Here is a 22,321-nt window from a genome sequence, read left to right as displayed (position 1 = left end):
TTTTTATTGAGTCACTGTGAGATAGACCCTTACAACGACGCTCCCGGTCAGGTTTTGGTCACACAGTGTTCCAACACCCTTCCCTCCACCAGGACATATTTCCCACCACCAGGGTCCCCAGGTTCCCTCCCATCACCCCCACCTCCTCATCCCTGACCCCCACATTAGCTATCCTGAGCGCAGAGCTAGGAGTGAGCCCTGACTATCGCCAGGTGTGGCCCAAAAAACGGAAGGAAGGAAAGAAAGAAAGAAAGAAAGAAAGAAAGAAAGAAAGAAAGAAGGAAGGAAGGAAGGGAGAGAGAGGGAGGAAGGGAAGATGGAAGGAAGGAAGGAAGGAAGGAAGGAAGGAAGGAAGGAAGGAAGGGAGAGAGGGAGGAAGGGAAGATGGAAGGAAGGAAGGAAGAGAAGAAAGGAGAGAGGGAAGAAGGAAAGAAAGAAATTAAGGGGAGAGGCAGGAAAAGGAGAAGGGGGGATGAAAGGAGGAGGGAGAGAAGGAAGGAAAGTTAGGTTAGAATTGGGGAAGGAAGGAAGGAAGGGATGGAGGAGGATGGGAGGGAGAGAGGGATGATGAACAGGAAGGAAGGAAGGAAGGAAGGAAGGAAGGAAGGAAGAGGGGCTAGAGTGATAGCCCAGCGGGTAGTGCGTTTGCCTTGCACGCGGCTGACCCAAGTTTGATTCCCAGCATCCCACAGGGTCCCCAGAGCACCGCCAGGAGTAATTCCTGAGTGCAGAGCCAGTAGGAACCCCTGTCATCGCCGGGTGTGACCCAAAAAGCCAAAAAAAAAAAAGTAAGTCTAGGCTCTCATGCCATTGATGGTGCACCAAATGTCTAAGCAAAAGCAAAAAAATGTACATATTTCAAAGACAGGAGCACAGTATCATTGGCCTGTGTAAGGGTGTCCTGGAAGGATTTTGCCCTGGCAGAATTAGAATACAAGCAGGGGTGTGTGTAAACTCAAAAAAGGGGCACAGCACACAGCGGCGGTGGCTCTATCTCTCCCGCCGCCCGCGTTTCCCCACCCCGGGGAGGTCGAAGGTGATGGGCAGGCGAAGGAAGGAAACGAGGGCCAGGCTGGTTGGTCTTTGTCGCAGTTGATTCCAATCCTCTCTCCATCCACTCCGGTCTCTCTCCTCTGCGTCCTCGGCTTCTTCCTCCCCCATGCTACTTCATTCTCCTTCTCCATCCCCCTTCATCCTCCTTCTCTGGAGTCTCGATCCTGATCCTCATCTCCCAGCCCACTCTTAAGAGTCTAGTTAAATCCCAAAGCATGAGGGGCTGGGGTAATAATTACACATAGGGGTAGAATTCTTTCCCTCGGGGACATCCGCTCCTAGGACAGATCCTCATTGTCAGATCAATCCACCCTAGAGCGGATTCCCATGGGTGTGTTTCTCCTCTCCTTGTCTAACAAACAAACGTATAAGCATATATAATATAAATCATTTTGTATGGATACAGTAAGAAATACATTAAACTTATAGAATTGCTCTCCGAGGGCCATCTCGATCTCAGACAACAGTGCTCAGGCCAGTTAGTCTTTCCCACCCCTAGCAGGATCCTAGTCTCGTCGTTACCTTTGGATCATGACAGCATTTGTCTATGATCAAACTCTTAACTTATAGTTAAGAATCGTGGCACTTTGGCCTGGCCCATTTCGATGCCAGGGTAGCTCACCGCTTGCCCTGGGTCCATTCGGTTCCTCTTCGGGACCCTGCTTTTGGGGTGTTAGGAACTAAGAGCAACTGAGGCTTAAGTCGAGAAAGCAGATGCCCGGGAGTGAATAATATTCAAGGCCAATCAAATCCTAAGTTACAAAGCATCATGTTAACGGTCTTCCTGTATCATAGAAAAAAAGGACACTGCATTCAAGTAAACTGTTGATAAGGCATAAGGAGAGGAGAAAGGCAATATTTCACTCATACATATAAAATCATAGATTTCTGAGGAATCTAACCTTACAAGTTAACAGAGTCTGATTAGGGGGAAAACTGGTTGTGGAGAAGAGCATAGGGAAGAATTTACAGATAAACACAATGGAACGGAAATGCCTCAGGAGCACTGTGATGGGTGTAACCAGATAAACCTAAGCTCCTTGTGGAGAAAGGACAAAGCGATGTCAAACTACAGGGGCGCACTGCACATATATGCAAACACGTCCATATATATACATCACTCCCCCCATCACCACCAAGTCCGAGTCCAATTAATCCCTTTTAGGCCACCTAGTAAATCACGAGTTGGAGTAGACCCAGTGTGGGCTGGGTGCAAGGTCATTTGTGATGCAGGAACTGCCTCTGGTCCTGTCTGGTCATTGCATCCAAATGGCGGAGTGATAGGACGTCTCGGACAGCGCCAGCCTGGCACGCAACCGAGACCAGCTCAATCCCATCCCCAGCTCCCCAAAGACCTCACCGTGCACGGCCAGGAGTGACCCCTGAGCTGGACCAGGACAGGGGAAGCCTCCCCAGGATGGGACAGGACTGAGAAAACAAACAACAGAAACAATCAGAAAAGGCCATGGAGAGCTTTATTTCCAAGGAACCGCAGAGCCAAGAGGAAGGGTGCTGGTTACACTTTTCAAAAATTGACCAATTAAAACCGAAAAGATTACAAATAGGATCTTGGGGATCGGAGTGAAAGAGTACCAGGTCGGGTCCTTGCCGGGCAAGTGACAAAGCAAAGATCAAAGCTTGGTTTCGGTCCCCCAAGCCCCGCCATCACCCCTGACCATCACCAGGAGTGGTCCCCAGAGCAGAAAGAGTCAAAAACCAGCTTTTCCGGTGTGATCGCTCCCCGGAACTCCAAGGAACACCACAAGGGCATAAGGAAAGGGGAGTTTGGTAAAACCAATGAACTGATGACCTCTTAGCGCCTGTATATGCAAAACGTGATGCATGAAGGGAGAGAGAAAGAGAGTGAAAGAACGAGAGAGCAAGAGTGAGAGAGTGAGAGGGGGGGAGAGAGAGAGAGAGAGAGAGAGAGAGAGAGAGAGAGAGAGAGAGAGAGAGAGAGAGAGGTGTCTGCCCCAGAGGCAGGCTGGGGTCTTGGGGGGTGGCAGGAGGGAACCTGGGAATATTGGTGATGGGAAAAGTACACTGGTGGAGGGATGGGGGTTGGATCCTTGTATGCCTGAAACCCAATCATGGACAACTTTGTCATGGTCCATCTCATGGATATTCAATAAAAAAAATTTTTTTTAAGGAAAGAAAAAAAATAAGAAAAACCTTAAAAAGAGTTGGGGGTGAGTTGATGGTTGCCTTAACAAGGACAAGACAGGGACCAGAGCAGTAGTAGAGCGGGTGAGGCGTTTGCCTTGCAGGCGGCCGACCCAGGTTCGATGGCCAGCATCCCACATGGTCTCCTGAGCAGCGCCAGGAGTAATTCCTAAGTGCAAAGCCAGGGGTAACCCCTGAGCATTGCAGGTGTGAGGACCCCCCCCAAAAAAGAAAGATATGACATTAAAAATAAAATACATGGGGGCTGGAGCATTTGCCTTGCACTCAGCCAACCTGGGTTCGATTCCCAGCATCCCATAGGGCCCTCCAAGCACAGCCAGGAGTCGTTCCTTAAGTGCAAAGCCAGGAGCACTCCCTGGTGTGCATTGCCAGGTGTGACTCCAAAAAAGGGCAAAAGAATAAATACATAAAATACATCAAAGAAACTTTGGTCCGTCTACACAGTGGAATAGTACGCAGCTGTGAGAAAAAGATAAAGTCATGACATTTGCTTATAAGTGGGTGGTCATGGACAATACCATGCTGAGTGACATGAGTCAGAAAGACAGGGACATAGAAGGATTGCACTCGGGGGCTAAATAGCACAGCAGGTAGGGCGTTAGCCTCGCACGTGGCCAACCCGGGTTCAATTCCCAGCATCCCATAGGGTCCCCTGAACACCACCAGGAGTAATTCCTGAGTGAAGAGCCAGGAGGAACCCCTGTGCATCGCCGGGCATGACCCCCCTCTCCCTCCAAAAAAAGGAACTGCACTCATTGGTATGATATAAAATGACATAATAGGAGACTAATACCCAAGAACAGTAGAGACAAGGGCCAGGAAGATTGCTCCATGGATGGACGCCCAACTTATGAGCTGGGGGAGAAGGCAGCTGGGATGGAGAAGGGGTCACTGAGTCAGGGAGGGATGGAAGGATTGCTCGGGATAGGAGATGTGTACTGAGAGTAGATCAAGGACCCAACATGATGTGTATTGGATCCGTATTGATCTCAGTGTCTGTATTGCAAACCCTGATGCCCCAAAGTCGAGAGAGAGTCTGGGGGAGATTGTCTGCCCTGGAGGCAGGGGGAGGGATGGGATGGGGGGATACTGGGGACATTGGTGGTGGGGAATGGGCACTGCTGGAGGGATGGGGGTCCCATCATTGTATGACTGAAACTCAAACATGAAAGTTTGGTAACTGCATCTTATGGTGATTCAATATAATAAAATAATGTAATACGAGACTGACTCTCAAGAACAGTCGAGACCAGGGCCAGGGAGATTGCCGCATGGGTGGATGTCGGCCTCATGAGCGGGGGAGAAGGCGGCTGGGATGGAGAAGGGGTCACTGAGTCAGGGAGGGTTGGAGGGGTCGCTCGGGATGGGAGATGTGTGCTGAGAGTAGACCAAGGACCCAACGTGATGTGTATTGGATCCGTATTGATAAAGTCTCTGTATTGCAAACCATGTTGCCCCAGAGTACAGAGAGAGTCTGGGGGAGACTGTCTGCCATGGAGGTAGGGGGAGGGATGGGATGGGGGGGGATACTGGGGACATTGGTGGTGGGGAATGGGCACTGGTGGACGGATGGGGGTTCCATCATGGTACGACTGAAACTCCAACCTGAAAGCTTTGTAACTGTGTCTCAAAGTGATTCAAGAACAAAGAGAAGGCAGCGAGCACAGCCAGGAGAGTGCTGGCTTTGCCCACGAGAGCTCTGTGTTGTTCCATCCCCGGCATCCCGTGGGCTCCCCCTGGCCCACCAGGACAGACGCCTCCGTGCAGACCCACCCAAGCACCCCCCTCCAGAAAAATACAATCTTGGGGCTCGGCAGGGAAGACTGCTGCCTGGCACGTGGCACTTGTGGCTTGGAGACGCGGGCCCGGCCCCGTGGGAGCTGCCCAGGGCGGGCAGGAGGGTGGGCTGAGCCGGGTCTGGTGTCACCGTGCAGCGGGGAAGGCGCTGTCCTCCTTGTCACAGCCGCAGAAGGGAAAACAGCCACAGCACGGTTGCAGCCACGGCTTCCAGAGGCTTCCGAAGGCCGACAGCTGCCGGGGGGCCGGGGACAGGGTGGCCCGGTGGGCGCGCACGGCCGCCTCCACCTTCCGCAGCACCGAGTCGAACAGCACCTCGTTGTCGGGGCTCAGCGGGTGCTGCTCCGACGGGTCCCGGGACACGTCGAAGAGCAGCGGGGGGTCGTGGCGGGTCACGGCCGGCCCCCAGCAGGGGCACAGGCCGCTGGCGTGGCAGGCGCCCGACCCCTCGGGCGAGGAGCGGGGCGTCACGAAGTGGATCTTCCACACCGTGGCACCTGCAAGGAGGCGGGCGGGGAGGGCTGGGTGGTGGGTGGGTGGGTGGAGGCCCTTGGGACCGGCTGCACCCGTTGAAGGGCCCCTGTCTCGGAGGTCATGGCCACCACCGGGGGGTATCACACCAACCCTCCCACCCCTCCTCCCCTGCCATTCCCATTCCTTCCCCTCCTCCTTCATTCTGTTTCCAGATGAGCTTGGGGTCCCATTGGGATGCCGGGCATCGCACCCTGATCAGCTGTGGGCCAGGCAAGCCCCCTCCCCGCTCCACGGTCACACCGGCCCTTCTGGAATTCTTTGCACTAGATTCTCTCTGTTTGATGACCAGAGCAACATTCGGGAGTCCGGGACAGAAAGATACGATGGATAGCGGGGAGAGAGCTTGCTTTGCAGGGCAGCTGACCCGGGTTCGGTGCCCGGCAATCCATAGGCTCCCCTGAGCACTGCCAGGAATGATTCCTGAGCACAGAGCCAGGAGGGACCCCAGGGCATCGCCAGGTGGGACCCCAAAGCAACACAAACTCAGGGACCCCTGGGCATCGCCAGGTGGGACCCCAAAGCAACAGAAACTCAGGGACCCCTGGGCATCGCCAGTGGGACCCCAAAGCAACAGAAAATCAGGGACCCCTGGGCATCGCCAGTGGGACCCCAAAGCAACAGAAACTCAGGGACCCCTGGGCATCGCCAGTGGGACCCCAAAGCAACACAAACTCAGGGACCCCTGGGCATCGCCAGGTGGGACCCCAAAGCAACAGAAAATCAGGGACCCCTGGGCATCGCCAGTGGGACCCCAAAGCAACACAAACTCAGGGACCCCTGGGCATCGCCAGTGGGACGCCAAAGCAACACAAAATCAGGGACCCCTGGGCATCGCCAGTGGGACCCCAGAGCAACACAAAATCAGGGACCCCTGGGCATCGCCAGGTGGGACCCCAAAGTAACACAAATCAGGGGCCCCTGGGCATCGCCAGTGGGACCCCAGAGCAACACAAAATCAGGGACCCCTGGGCATCGCCAGGTGGGACCCCAAAGCAACACAAATCAGGGGCCCCTGGGCATCACCAGGTGGGACCCCAAAGCAACACAAAATCAGGGACCCCTGGGCATCGCCAGGTGGGACCCCAAAGCAACACAAATCAGGGGCCCCTGGGCATCACCAGGTGGGACCCCAAAGCAACACAAACTCAGGGACCCCTGGGCATCGCCAGGTGGGACCCCAAAGCAACACAAATCAGGGGCCCCTGGGCATCGCCAGTGGGACCCCAAAGCAACACAAACTCAGGGACCCCTGGGCATCGCCAGGTGGGACCCCAAAGCAACACAAATCAGGGGCCCCTGGACATCACCAGGTGGGACCCCAAAGCAACACAAACTCAGGGACCCCTGGGCATCGCCAGGTGGGACCCCAAAGCAACAGAAAATCAGGGACCCCTGGGCATCGCCAGTGGGACCCCAAAGCAACACAAACTCAGGGACCCCTGGGCATCGCCAGTGGGACCCCAAAGCAACACAAAATCAGGGACCCCTGGGCATCGCCAGTGGGACCCCAAAGCAACACAAACTCAGGGACCCCTGGGCATCGCCAGTGGGACCCCAAAGCAACACAAAATCGGGGGCCCCTGGGCATCGCCAGGTGGGACCCCAAAGCAACACAAAATCAGGGACCCCTGGGCATCGCCAGGTGGGACCCCAAAGCAACACAAAATCAGGGACCCCTGGGCATCACCAGGTGGGACCCCAAAGCAACACAAACTCAGGGACCCCTGGGCATCGCCAGGTGGGACCCCAAAGCAACACAAAATCAGGGACCCCTGGGCATCGCCAAGTTGGACCCCAAAGCAACAGAAAATCAGAGTGTTTTGTTTTGGGGGTTGGAGCACGATTTTGTTCCATGACTTTTCCTCAAGGTGTGGCTTTAGCTAGCAGACTTGACTCGAAAGAGGAGGGGCCGGGTTCTGTTTCCCATGACCGACTACTCTCGCACACGCTAGTTGAAGACGCACACGCGTGCAAGCCGGGCAAGCAGCATTCGAGCTTCACTGAGACTCAAGTCCCACAAGGGAAGAATCCGGAAACGGGATCCCCAGAGGCAGGACAGACAGCACGGCGGGCGGGCGTCTGTCCCTTGGGCAGAAGGAGAGATGGGCAGAGAATTCACCCCCAGGGAAAGGATGGGTTCGAGGTGCACGGATGTGATTCTCTCTGTGTCCGCCCCTGGCTCTTCCTCTCCCTTACTCCCAACCCCTCCAGGTGGCTGAGGGTACACACACATGCACACATGCCAGTGTCACACACACACACACACACACAGATTTACAAACACAGATTCACAAACACACACAGACAGACGCAGACACACACACACACACACCCTGATAACTCCTTCCAAGATCAAGAGACAGGAAAGGGTCCTGATTATGGACCCCCGATGCCAACCAGCTGATCACACACACACACACACACACACACACACTCTCACACACACACACACAAACTACTCAGAACTTCCCCCAAGATCAAGAGACAGGAAGTGTTCCAGTGGGGGCCCCCAATGCCAGCCAGATGGTGATCACACACACACATACACACACACACACATACAGATTCACAAAGACACACAGACACAGACACACACACACACACACACACCCTCATAACTCCTTCCAAGATCAAGAGACAGGGAAGGGTGCTGATTATGGCCCCCCGATGCCAACCAGCTGGTGATCACACACACACACACATTCACAAAGACACACAGACAGACACAGACAGACACAGACACAGACACAGACACACACACACACACACCCTCATAACTCCTGCCCAGATCAAGAGACAGGAAAAGGTCCCGATGAGGCCCCCAATGCCAGTCAGCCGGTGCTCTTTCTCTGTCTCTGTCTCTGTCTCTGTCTCTCTCTCTCACACACACACACACACACACACACACCCCAATGCCAGTCAGCCGGTGCTCTTTCTCTGTCCCTGTCTCTGTCTCTGTCTCTCTCTCTCTCTCTCTCACACACACACACACACACACACACACACCCCCTTCATAACTCCCTCCAACATCAAGAGACAGGGAAGGGTCCTAATGGGGTCCCCCAATGCCATCCAGACACACTCTCTCTTTGTCTCTTTCTCTTTGTCGCTCTCTCTCACACACACACACACACAAACTCCTCAGAACTTCCCCCAAGATCAAGAGACAAGAGTGTCCCAATGGGGGCCCCCAATGCCAGCCAGATGGTGATCACACACACACACAAACACAGTGACAGACACGGACACAGATACACACACATGCACACACACACATACGCACACACCTCATAACTCCCTCCAACATGAAGAGACAGGGAAGGGTCCTGATGGGGGCCCCCAATGCCATCCAGACACACTCTGTCTCTCTCTCTCTGTCTCTCTCTGTCTCTGTCTCTGTCTCTCTCTCTCTCTTTCACACACACACACACACACACACACACACACACACACACACACACACAGAAACCCCTCAGAACTTCCCCCAAGATCAAGCGACAGGAAATATCCCAATGGGGGCCCCCAATGCCAGCCAGCTGGCGATCACACACACACACACACACACACACACACACACACACACACACCCTCATAACTCCTGCCCAGATCAAGAGAAAGGAAAGGGTCTTGATGGGGGTCCCCAATGCCAGCCAGCCAGTACTCTCTCTCTCTCTCTCTCTCTCTCTCTCACACACACACACACACACACACATACACACACCCTTCATAACTCCCCCCAACATCAGGAAAGGTCCTTAAGGTGGCCCCCCAATGCCATCCAGACACTCTCTCTCTCTTTGTCTCTCTCTCTCTCTCACATACACACAAACACACAAACCCCTCACAACTTCCCCCAAGATCAAGAGACAAGAGTGTCCCAATGGGGGCCCCACAATGCCAGCCAAGCAGTGCTCTCTGTCTCTCTCTCTCTCACACACACACAACCAGCCAAGCAGTGCTCTGTCTCTCTTTCCATCTGTCTCTGTCTGTCTGTCTCTCTGTCTCTCTGTCTCTCTCTCTCTCTCTCACACACACACACACACACAGCCTTCATAATTTCCACCAAGACCAAGAGATAGGGAAAGGTCCCAATGAGAGCCCCCAATGCCAGCCAGCAAGTGCTCTCTCTCTCTTTCTCTCTCTCTCTCTCTTTCTCTATGTCTCTGTGTGTCTCTCTGTCTCGGTCTCTCTCTCACACACACGCCCCTCAGACCCCCCCCCCCAAGACCCAGAGCCAGGGAAGTGTCTGGACGGCCCCCATCCCCCGCCACGATGCCGGACCACCGCCTTATACTCACAGTCCTTCTGGTACCAGCGGGCGGCGTGCAGGTAGACCCCGCAGTAGTGGAAGAGAAACTCGTGCTCCGAGTGGGACACCCGCCCCTCGAGCAGTGGCATCAGATTGCGCCCGTCGATCTTTCTGTGGGGCGAGGGGGACAGGCTGACCGTCTGGTGACAACCAGCGGTGGAGACCGGGGGCTGGGACTCTTCCTGGTGCCAGCTCCCGGACCCTCCAGGCTGCCGGGTTCACGCGGGAAAGCCCCCAAACCCTGCCTCGGATGTAGGCGGGGCGTTCCCTGACCACCTATCCGCGGGGCTTGTGGCTTCGACCGGTGGCCAGGGGGCTTGAGACGACCAAGAGGCCACACACCTGCAAAGCTCATTGTCCCACCTGTGCGTGGGCTCGTGGAGAGCCCGTGACACCTCGTGGTAGCCCTTGGAACCGCAGAATTCACTCCTCCTTCTCCTTTTCCTCATCCTCCTCCTTCTCGACTTCCTGTTCGTCTTCCTTCTTCTCCCTCTTCTCCAACTTTCCTTCTTTCTCCTTCTCGTCTTCCTCCTCATCTTCCCCTTCCTCCTCCACATTCTTTTCCTCATTCTCTTTGTCCTCCTCCACTCTTCCTCCTCCTCTGCCCCATTCTCCTTTTCTTCCTCCTCCTCATTTTCCTCCTCCCCTCCTCTTCTTCTCTGCCTTCTCTTCTTCCTCCCCTGCCTCACTGTGTTCCTTATCCTCATTCTTTCTCCTTCTCCTTCTCTTCTGCCTCATTCTCCTCCTTCTTTTCATCTTCCTCTTCTCCTCCTCATTCTTATTTTCATTCCCTTTGTCCTCCTCTTCCTCCTTTATCTCCTCCTTCTCATTTTCCTCCTCCTCCTCCGCCTTTTTCTTCTTTTCCTCCTCCTTCTCTTTCTCCTCCGTCCCTCCTCCTCCTCCTCGTGTTACTTCTCCTCCTCCTTCTCTTCATCCTGCTCCTCCTCTTCCTCCTCATTCTCCCCCTCATTCTTTTCATCCTCCTCCTCTGCCTCGTTCTCCTCTTCCTCCTCCTTCTTCTCATCTTCCTCTTCTTCTCCTCCATCTCCTCCTCCAATCCTCCTCATTCTTATCCGTATTCTCTTCATCCTCCTCCTCCTCCTTCTTTTCCTTCATCTCCTCCTTCTAATTTTCCTCCTCCATCTCTTTCTTCTTCTTTTCTTCTCTCCTCCTCCTCTTCTTCTTCTCTTTCTCCTTCTCTTCTTCTCCTCCTCCTCCTCCTCCTTCTTCTTCTTCTTCTTCTTCATCTTCTCCTCCTCCTCCTCCTCTTCTTTTTCTCCATCTTCGTTTTCTCCTTCTACTTCTCCTTTCCAGCTCGGAATCAGCACCTAATCCATCTCGTTGTGACACCCCTGCACTATCCCAAAACAACTCTGCCCTGTAGGTACGAGTCTACGGCCCGTGTGTGTGTGTGTGTGTGTGTGTGTGTGTGTGTGTGTGTGTGTTTGGGCTTGGCCACACAGCGTGCAAGCATCTTTGAGGACCCTCGTCCCAGAAAGACAGACCGTCCCCACGTTCCAGGGGCTCAGGGAGCTTCAGTAGGGCAGGTGCTGATCTTCCAACAGGACAAGGGAGAAGAGAGGGACGGAGAAGAGGAGGGAGAGGAGAAAGGAGAGGAAGAAGGGGAAAATGAGACAGAGATGAGGAGGAGTGAGAGGTGGAGAGGAAAGGGGGGGAGAAGGGGAAGTGGGAAAGAAGCGTCGAAGGGGAATGAAAGGAGGAGGTGAGAGGAGAGAAGAAGAAAAGAAAGAGGAAGAAGGGGGGAGGAGAGATGGAGGAGGGGAGGATAAGGAAAAGGAGGAAGAGGAAAGGAGGAAAGGGAAAAGGAAGAGGAAGAAGAGGAAGAGGAGGAGGAAGAGGTGGAAAAAGAGGAGGAAAAAGAAGAGAAGGAGAAAGAAGATGAACAGAAAGAGGAGCAGGAAGAGAGAAGAAGAGGAAGACGAGGAGGAAGAGGAAGAGGAGGAGGAGGAAGAGGAGGAGGAGGAAGAAGAGGAGGAGGAAGAGGAAGAGGAGAAAGAGAGAGGAGGAAGAGGTGGAAGAGAAAGAGGATGAAGAGGAAGAGAAGGAGGAAGAGGAAGAGGAAGACGAGGAGGAAGAGGAAAAGGAGGAGAAGGAAGAGGAAGAGGAGGTGGAAGAAGAGGAGAAGGAAGAGGAGGAAGAGAAGGAGGAGGAAGAGGCAGAAGAGAAGGAGGATGAAGAGGACGAGAAGGAGGAAGAGGAAGAGGACACACAACACCCTCGAAGCACGAGCCACAGACGTGATTCCACTGGCCACCGAAGGGCGAGTGTCCCTGGGGGCGGTCACTCAAGCGAGCCCAGGGCTGGACACCCCCTGCAGAAGAGCAGCCAGGACAGGGCCCAGGGTGAAGGGCGAGACCAGCCGTACCTGTCCAGGGGCAAGACCCCTCCGGCGACGTAGGAGAGGGTGGGGTAGATGTCCATCAGGCTGGTGGGCGCGTCCACCACCTTGCCCGCCTCCAGGACCGAGGGCCACCGGAAGATGCCGGGCACCCGGATGCCGCCTTCCCAGCCCCCCATGCCTCGACCACCTGCAGGCAAGGGGGGAAGACGGACGTGAGTGTCCTGCTTGCTGCTCTCAGGGGGAGACACAGAGACAGAGACAGGAGACACAGAGAGACAGACAGAGAAGTGGTGTCATTCATTCTCCCGGGGCTACAAAACTACAAGATCTGCTGTTTCTTCTTTTCTTCCTTCTCCTGTTCCTTGATTCTTCCTTGATTCTTCCTTGATTCTGCTTCTTCTGCTTCTTCTCCTCCTCCTCCTCCTTCTATTTCTCTTCCTCCTCCTCCGTCTCTTCTTCCTTGTCATCATCATCATCTTTTTTCTTCATCATCTTCGTCATCACTATCTTCTTCTACCTCCACCTCCTCCTCCGCTCTCCCCTCCTCCTCCATTTCTTCTTCTTCTTCTTCTTCTTCTTCTTCTTCTTCTTCTTCTTCTTCTTCTTCTTCTTCTTCTTCTTCTCCTCCTCCTTCTTCCTCCTTCTTATTCCTTCTTCCCCTCCTCCTCCTCCTCCTCCTCCTCCTTCTTCTTCTTCTTCTCCTTCTCCTCCTTCTTCTCCTCCTCCTCTTCTTCTTTCTTCTCATCTTCTCCTCCATCTCTCCTCCTCCTCCTTCTATTTTTCTTCTGTTATCTTCGTCATCATCATTTTCTTCATCACCTATGTCATCATTATCTTCTTTCTCCTCCTCCTCCTCCTCCTGTTCTTCTTCTCCTCCTCCTCCTCCTCATCTTCTTCTTCTTCTTTTTTTTTTTTTGCTTTTTAGGTCACACCCAATGATGCTCAGGGGTTCCTCCTGGCTCTGCGCTCAGGAATTTCTCTTGGCGGTGCTTGGGGGGGACCCTATGGGATGCTAGGAATCGAACCCGGATCAGCTACATGCAAGGCAAATGCCCTACCCACTGTACTATCGCTCCAACCCGTCATCTTCTGTCATCTTCATCATTATCTTCTTCTGCCTCTTCCTCCTCCTCCTCCTGTTTTGGCTTTTTGGGTCCCACCTGGTGATGCTCAGGGGTTACTCCTGGCTCCGCACTCAGGAATCACTCCTGGCGGGGCTCAAGAGACCATGTAGGATGCTGAGGATTGAACCCAGGTTGGCTGTGTGCAAGGCCCACACCCTCCCTGCTGTACTATCGGTCCAACCCCTGGTCTAGCCTTCTTGAAAAACAAAACAGACTCTTCTTCAAAGATGATTTGGAGGATTTTCACTCCCATCCGAGCCAACAATTCCTCCTCTGGACGTCATCCCCAAGAGCCCCAAAATCCCACTCAGAAGAGCCCCCTGCAGTGCTCTGGTCATTGAAGAATCCACTGCAGTCCTTGGTCCATGTCCAATCGTTGTGAATCTGGAAACAAACCAAGTGTCCAAGCACAGACAACTGGATAAAGAAATCCTGGTCGTGGGGCCGAAGTGACATAGCACAGCGGGTAGGGCATTTTACTTGCACGTGGCCGACCCGGGTTCGATCCCCAGCCTCCCATAGGGTCCCCCGAGAACCGCCAGAAGTCATTCCTGAGTGCAGAGCCAGGAGGAAACCCGGTGCATCACCAGGTGTGACCCAAAAAGAAAAAAATAATAATAATAAAATAAAAAAAGAAATCCTGGTCGTACTCCACGGAATACACTATGGAATACAACGCAGCCATGAGCAAAGATGAAATCACACTCTTGGCTGTTCTGTAGATGGAGCTGGAGAGTGTTACGCTGAGTGCACTGCGGTAGAGGAAGAGGCAGAGATGCAGAAGGACCCCCCTCCCAACCCACCCACCTGCAGGATGTCCGGAAATATTGCAGGGAAAGAACGAACGACTCCAGGCAAGCGAAACGCAGAGAGAGAGAGAGAGAGAGAGATCGGCAGGAAACGGACCAAGGGTCCCATAAGGTGGTGTTTGTGCAGAGAACGCCCAGACGCCCACCATCCCGGCCATCACCTTTGTAGACTCCATTCCAGCCGCCCAGCTGGACCCCCCTGCCCCGGGCCTCCAGGTGACCCCCGTTATCGGAGGTGAAGTACACGAGGGTGCAGTTACTCAGCTGTTCCTGGTCTAGACGCTGGAGGATCTTTCCTGGCAGGGAAAGACAACAGGAAGACATGGCAGATTTCTGGCTGCCCGAGGGTCACCCCATAGAACTGCGGGGTATGATGCAATGGATACAGTCTCTTAATGCTGCTTAATATCTAGCAATCGAGGAGGTTTTTCTGGTGTATAAAGTGACTGTCTGCCCTCTTCCCGTCCAATGGGAGAAGCCGCAGGAGGAAGACGTCCCCCCAGGCAGGGAACGGAGATCAATACATATTAATAATTTTATTGACAGATGTCCTGTGACCTTGGGGTAGGATGTTGGGGGGTCTATTTTCTAATTGAGTCACGGTGAGACACACAGTTACAAAGCTGTTCATGGTTGGGTTTCAGTCATACGATGATCCAGCACAACACCCATTCCTCCACCAGGACACAGTTCCCAGCACATAACCCCAAGTTCCCTCCCATCACTGCCCTCTCTAGCCTGTCTCTATGGCAGACACCTCTCTCTCCCTCTCTCTCTCTCCTCTTTTAGGCATTACGGTTTGCAATACAGACAGTGAGAGGCCATCACGTTGGGTTCTTTGTCTACTTTCAGCACACATCTCTCACCCCGAGCAACCCCTCCAACCCTCCCTGACTCAGTGACCCCTTCTCCATCCCAGCCGCCTTCTCTCCCAGCTCATGAGGCAGCTGCCAACCATGGGGCAATCTCCCTGGCCCTTGTGACTAGTGTCCTTGGGTATCCGTCTCCTGTTATGTTATTTTACATTCCAATGAATGCAGTCCTTCTATGTCTGCCCCTCTCTTTCTGACTCAGTTCACTCAGCATGAGACTCCTCATGGCCCAAAAAGGAAAATAATAATAATAATAATAAAATAAAATGCATACAAGTAAGTATGATTATAGCACAGCAGGTAGGGCATTTGCCTTGCACGTGACCCACATTGTCAACCCGAGTTCGATTCCTCCGCCCCTCTCGGAGAGCCCGGCAAGCTACCGAGAGTATCTCGCCCGCACGGCAGAGCCTGGCAAGCTCCCCGTGACGTATTCGAGATGCCAGACACAGTAACAACAAAGTCTCCAATGGAGACGTTACTGGGCCCGCTCGAGCAAACCGATGAACAACGGGAGGACGGTGGCCGTGACAGTGGCATAATCCTATGTGAAGGATATACTATAATTAGAACATTCTATCATATTGACCTATGTAGGATATACTATAATATACGATAGACCATAATATAATTATACAGGATATACGATAAATATATCATTATAGATTGCATTATACATTACATATACATTATATATACATATATTATACATAGTTCATCGATTTGCTCGAGCGGGCCCAGAAACGTCTCCATCGGAGACTTTGTTGTTACTGTGTCTGGCATATCGAATACGTCACGGGGAGCTTGCCAGGCTCTGCCGTGCGGGCGAGATACTCTCGGTAGCTTGCTGGGCTCTCCGAGAGGGACGGAGGAATCGAACCCAGGTCGACCGGGCCAACCACGTGCAAGGCAAACACCCTACGACTGTGCTATGCATATATATATAATATATATAATATATAATATATATTTATATTTTATTTGTATAATTGTTTTTATTTTAAATATATAATATTTCTAGTAAAAGGCCCTCCCGTTGATCGTCGATTTGCTCGAGCGGGCCCAGTAACGTCTCCATTGGAGACTTTGTTGTTACTGTGTCTGGCATATCGAATACTCTCGGTAGCTTGCCGGGCTCTCCGGGAGGGGCCGAGGAATCGAACTCGGGTCGGCCATGTTGGCCGCGTGTAAGGCGAACGCCCTACCCGCTGTGCTAGCGCTCCAGCCCAGGGGGTAAAGGCCCTCCCGTTGATCGTCGATCTGCTCGAGCGGGCCCAGTAACGTCTCCATTGGAGACTTTGTTGTTACTGTGTCTGGCATATCGAATCCTCTCGGTAGCTTGCCGGGCTCTCCGAGAGGGGCGGAGGAATCGAACTCGGGTCGGCCATGTTGGCCGCTTGTAAGGCGAACGCCCTACCGCTGTGCTATCGCTCCTGCTCGTGGTACACTAAAGGGTTAACCACAATAAATTTATATATATATATATAAATATACAACAATGCATAGTAACTGTACCAATCTTATAAAAACATGTGCACACACCAGCTATTAAAACTCCACGTAATACTTATCATGAGGTGTTAAATTTATTCATATACGATACGACCCACGTAAGTATGTAATAAAACACTTAGCTATAAAAGCGATCGTTCTTCGTAATTAGATAATGACAGACAAGAATACATGAAATAACCGCGTCATATAAAATTATAGGGCAGTGGGGCTGGAGCGATAGCACAGCGGAGAGGGCGTTGGCCTTGCACGCAGCCGACCCGGGTGCGATTCCCAGCATCCCCTAGGGTCCCCCGAGCACCGCCAGGAGTGACTCCTGAGTGCAGAGCCAGAAGGAAGCCCTGAGCATCGCCAGGTGGGACCCAAAAATCCAAAAAAAACTTCTAGAAGGGGGCTGGAGAGAAAGTCCACCAGGTAAGTCGCCCTTTTTCGCATGCGGCCAACCGAGGCAGCCCCTAGGGACCCCCCTCAGCCCCACCAGGACTGACTCCCGAGCACAGAGCCAGGAGGAACCCCTGAGCCAAACAGGTAGGGTCCTGAAATCACCCCATGGGTGCTCCGTGAGCACTTACCGACCATCCAATCCAATTCCTCCACGCTGTCACCGTAGGGTCCGTATTTGCTGCGCCCCACAAACTTCTCTCGGGTGATGAGCGGGGTCCGGACGTGCAGGAAAGACACAAAGAGGAGAAACGGGCCACGCTTATACCTGCGGGAGGGCAGAGGAGCCCATGAGTGACCGTCCCGTGGACGAGAAGGCACCTCACACACCATCTGCGCAGGCTGGACCATCCCAATGATGGTCTCCTGCCGGGCTGACCAGCACCAACGTTATCCGGGGTCATGCAGGGGCCACACAGGGAACGGGGAGGGGTGAAGGAAGAGCAGAAGAGAATCCGTTGGATGCAGCCGCTCACGGTCGCCTCTGGCACCAGAGAGAAGCTGGCTCTGACCCGAGGCTCTTGGTCCGGCAGAGGGTGGACTATGCAGCGGACCGGGATGCGTTCTCACCACGCTCAGGGAGACGCATCCTCCAGCCTGTGTCTGTAAGAAGGACCACACGGGGGTCTGGAGCGAGAGCCCAGCGGGGAGGGCGTTGCCTGGCACATGGCCGACCTGGGTTCGATTCCCAGCATCCTGAATGGTCCCCCGAGCACTGCCCAGAGGGATTCCTGAGTGCAGAGCCAGGAGGGACCCCTGAGCATTGCCGGGTGGGACCCAAAAAGAAAGAAAAGAAAGAAAAAAAGAAAGAAGGGGAGGAGAGAAGGAGGGAGAGAGAGAGGGAAGAGAGGGATGGTGGGAGGGAAGGAAGGAAGGGGAGAAAGGAGGGAGGGAAGGAAGGAAGGAAGGAAGGAAGGAAGGAAGGAAGGAAGGAAGGAAGGCGGGAAGGAAGGAAGGAAGGAAGGAAGGAAGGAAGGAAGGAAGGAAGAGGGGAGGGAGGGAGGGAGGGAGGGAGGGAAGGAAGGAAGGAAGGAAGGAAGGCGGGAAGGAAGGAAGGAAGGAAGGAAGGAAGGAAGGAAGGAAGGGGGGAGGGAGGGAGGGAGGGAGGGAGGGAGGGAGGGAGGGAAGGAAGGAAGGAAGGAAGGAAGGAAGGAAGGAAGGAAGGAGGGAAGGAGGGAAGGAGGGAAGGAAGGAAGGAAGGAAGGAAGGACGGAGGGAGGGAGGGAGGGAAGGAAGGAAGGAAGGAAGGAAGGAAGAAAGGGGGGAGGGAGGGAGGGAGGGTAGGAAGGAAGGAGGGAGGGAGGGAGGGAGGGAGGGAGGGAGGGAGGGAGGGAAGGAAGGAAGGAAGGAAGGAAGGAAGGAAGGAAGGAGGGAAGGAAGGAAGAGTGGCTGAAGTGATAGCCCCGCAGGGAGGGCATTGGCCTGGCACACACGGCCGACCCGGGTTCAATTCCCAGCATCCCCTAGGGTCCCCCGAGCACCGCCAGGAGGGATTCCTGAGTGCATCATGAGCCAGGAGGAACCCCATGTGCATCACCGGGTGTGACCCGAAAAGAAAAAAAAAAAAACTACATCTGGAACCAGAGAGGAACTACCTACATACGCAAGAATTATTCTGTGAAAGAGGGAGTTCAGGGGCAGAGAGATGGGACAACATGTAGGGCGTTTGCCTTGCGCACTGTCACGCCAGTTCAATCCCTGGAACCCAATATGGGTCCCTGAGAACCACAAGAAATGGTCCCTGAGTGCAGATTCAGGAGCAAGTACTGAGAGCATCAGAGAGAGACACAGAGAGAGAGAGAGAGAGAAAGAGAGAGGAACAGAGAGAGAGAAAGAGGGAGAGAGAGAGAAAGAGGGAGAGAGAGAGAAAGAGGGAGAGAGAGAGAAAGAGGGAGAGAGAGAGAGAGAGAGAAAGAGGGGGAGAGAGAGAGAGAAAGAGGGAGAGAGAGGAGAGAGAGACTCTGCCTATTTGCAGTGACCTGGGGAAAAATTACCCAGCATGTGAGACAAGCAAAGTATGTCCCAAGTGGGAGGGGAGGAGAGGAGAGAAAAATACTCTTGAATTTCACTGGCCCCTGTCCCAGAAACTTATCAAAGAGATCAACAGGTGAAACAGGATGAAAAGAAGGTCACTGTGACGTGATGGGATGGGGAGGAAGTGGAGGTAGAAAATGAAGACGACAAAGTGAGAAGGTTCATTTGCTCTCGTCCCGTACAACCAAAGCCGTGCCCGGGGACGGGGGCGCGGCCAGAAACACGCCTTAATACCTGTCGATGAAAGCCAGCGCCTCCCTCAGCAAGAGACTGGAAACTCTCTCTTCCTTCATGGGCTGCTGGATGATTTCGTGGTCTCTCATGAGGATGCAGTTCCAGCGGCGGACAAAGCCGTAGCTGGAGAACCAGGAGACGAAGAACAAGAAGACCAGCAGGGCGAGCGTGATGATGAGCATCCAGGGCACCGGGAACCAGCCGGCAAACTTGGGAATGAGGAGCAGGAGCGGTACCAGGGCTAGCATCACCGTGGAGACCCAGAGCTTAATGGTCAGCCCTCGGTGGAGCTCGGGGGGTCCCGGACCTCAGGCAGTCGCTCAACATCCCGAAGGGAAGGCCGTAGAAGAAGTCAAAGCCGTGGTTCAGAGGATGGTAGCAGTGATCGTCGCGGGATGCACAGCTCAGACCCTGATGCCACTTTCCTGCACAGGGAAAACAGCAGGGACAGGGAGGTCGGCCAGAGAGACACGGGACAGGCCACTGGTGGCCCCGGAGATCTCCAACGGCTGCGGCCAAACTTCAGCTCACGTCCCAAGGGGCACCATGGTCTCGGAACTGAACGGCAAAGGCTGGAAATGCCGCAAAAAAAATCCCACAGGGGGGATAGAATGATATTCCAGCGGAAAGGGCGATTGCCTGGCACGCGGCCGACCCGGGTTGGATGCCCGGCATCCCATCGGGTCCCCCGAGCACCGCCAGGAGGGATTCCCGAGTGCAGAGCCAGGAGGAAGCCCTGAGCATCACTGAGTGGGACCCAAAAAGAAAGAAAAGAAAGAAAAAAAGAAGGGAAGGAGGGAGGGAGAGAGGGAGGGGAAAAAGGAAGGGAAGAAAGGAGGGAAGGAAGGAAGGAGAAGGAAGGAAGGAAGGAAGGAAGGAAGGAAGGGAGGGAGGGAGGAAGGGAGGAAGGAAGAGAGGAAGAAGGAAGGGAGGGAGGAAGGAAGGAAAGGAAGGAAGGAGGGAAGGAAGGAAGGAAGGAAGGAAGGAAGGAAGGAAGGAAGGAGGGAAGGAGAAAGGAAGGAAGGAAGGAAGGAAGGAAGGAAGGGAGGGAGGGAGGAAGGGAGGAAGGAAGAGAGGAAGAAGGAAGGGAGGGAGGAAGGAAGGAAAGGAAGGAAGGAGGGAAGGAAGGAAGGAAGGAAGGAAGGAAGGAAGGAAGGAAGGAGGAAGGAAGGAAGCAAGGAAGGGAGGGAGGGAGGGAGGGAGGGAGGAAGGAAGGAAGGAAGGAAGGAAAGAAGGAGAAGGAAGAAAGGAAGGGAGGGAGGGAGGGAAGGAGGGAGGGAGGGAGGGAGGGAGGGAGGAAGGAAGGAGGAAGGAAGGAAGGAAGGAAGGAAGGAAGGAAGGAAGGAAGGAAGGGAGGGAGGGAGGAAGGGAGAGGGGCTGGAGTGATAGCCCAGCGGGGAGTGCATCAGCCTGGCACGTGGCAGACCCGGGTTCGATTCCCAGCATCCCGTAGGGTCCCCCGAGCACGGCCAGGAGTGATTCCTGAGTGCAGAACCAGGAGGGGAAGCCCTGAGCATCGCCGGGTGGGACCCAAAAAAAAAAAAAAAGTAGATTTACTACAAGTAATTAAGTGCGTTCCGATTGACCATCCTCCAGACTTCATTTGATAAAGTCGGATGAGATCCTAACACCCCAAGCCACGGCTTGTCCTGGGGGAGTTTTTTTTTGTTTTTTTTTTTTTTGCTTTTTGGGTCACAGCCGGGGATCCTCAGGGGTTCCTTCTGGCTCTGCACTCAGGAATTACCCCCGGCGATGGCCAGGGGACCCTATGGGATGCTGGGAATCGAACCCGGGTCAGCTGCGTGCATGGCAAACGTCCTACCCGCTGTGCTATCACTGCAATCCCCCGAGGGGCGTGTTTAAAATCTCCACCTTGCACAGCACATCCAACAGCAATGCCTGCCGGTCTGGAGCACGCCAGGACCCATCGCCCACACACCAGTGGCCCCGCAGACGTACCAACGAGCCCAGTCCGGTAGCCCCGGTCTCGCAGAAGCTTGGCGAACGTCGTCTCGTTGCTGGGGAGCCCCCCGGAGCCTCCCAGCCAGGTGAAGTCACGGTTGACGTGGTGGGAAGAAGCCATGCCTACAACGCAGACGGGCGGGCGGAGTTAAGTACCAAGGTGGAGTCCCTGCTCAGTGAGCCAAGGACGCATGCCAAAGTCCAGGACCTGTTTACGCTACCCCCTTCCCCAAGGGCATGTGTCTTCCAAAGAGAGAGACAGACGTGATATGGTGATCAACTCAGCAAGAAAGCTCACCCAGGTGAGTCTGAACATTGCCCAAATTGATGCTCCATCGTCTGAAACCCAACACCACAGGACACTGTGTTCCGAACAGAGTTGGGAGGGAAAGAACCCACCTCTCTGGGTCGTGTGGTTTCTTCTACACCTGTTTTGTTCTTGTTGTAGTTGTTTGGTTTTTGTTTTGTTTTGTTTTGGTCACACCCACCGATGCACAAGGCTTCCTCCTGGCTCATGGACTCAGGAATGACTCCTGGCGGTGCTCAGGGGACCCTATGGGACGCCGGGAATCGAACCCGGGTCGGCCACGTGCCAGGCAAACGCCCTCCCCATTAGGCTACCACTCCAGCCCCCTGTCTTCCTTCCTTCCTTCCTTCCTTCCTTCCTTCCTTTCTTCCTTCCTTCCTTCCTTCGTCCCTCTTTTTCTTTCTTTCTCTCTTTCTTTCTCTTTCTTTCTTTCTTTCTTTCTTTCTTTCTTTCTTTCTTTCTTTCCTCTCCCTTCCTTCGTTCCTTCCTTCGTCCCTCTTTTTCTTTCTCTCTTTCTTTCTCTCTTTCTTTCTCTCTTTCTTTCTTTCTTTCTTCACACCCGGCGATGCTCAGGGCTTCCTCCCAGCTCTGCACTCAGGAATCCCTCCTGGCGGTGCTCGGTGGACCCTATGGGATGCTGGGAATCGAACCCGGGTCGGCCGCGTGCCAGGCAAACGCCCTCCTCGCTGTGCTATCGCTCCAGCCCCTGTTGTTGGACAGATCGCACAGTGCTGTTGTTGTTGATGTTGATCCCTGATGTTGATGGATCTCCACACTGCTTCCCACT

General features: G+C 53.9%; 1 protein-coding gene across 1 annotated transcript in view; it reads right to left on the bottom strand.

Annotated features, from left to right (window-relative positions):
• Nucleotides 1-5,160: 5,160 nt before the first annotated feature.
• Nucleotides 5,161-22,321, bottom strand: part of LOC130017881 (arylsulfatase H-like) — a 65,776-nt gene continuing 48,615 nt past the window's right edge. Inside the window, 8 exon segments of the mRNA XM_056108648.1 lie at nt 5,161-5,531; nt 9,867-9,988; nt 12,264-12,426; nt 14,334-14,468; nt 17,129-17,265; nt 19,266-19,561; nt 19,563-19,690; nt 21,225-21,350. Coding sequence (XP_055964623.1) covers nt 5,161-5,531; nt 9,867-9,988; nt 12,264-12,426; nt 14,334-14,468; nt 17,129-17,265; nt 19,266-19,561; nt 19,563-19,690; nt 21,225-21,350 — 1,478 coding nt within the window.

Source organism: Sorex fumeus, unplaced genomic scaffold, assembly GCF_029834395.1.
Source record: "Sorex fumeus unplaced genomic scaffold, SorFum_2.1 ptg000229l, whole genome shotgun sequence".
NCBI classification, from domain to species: domain Eukaryota; kingdom Metazoa; phylum Chordata; class Mammalia; order Eulipotyphla; family Soricidae; genus Sorex; species Sorex fumeus.
Note: the sequence above shows the minus strand (reverse complement) of the source record. Positions and strands in the feature narration are given on the sequence as shown.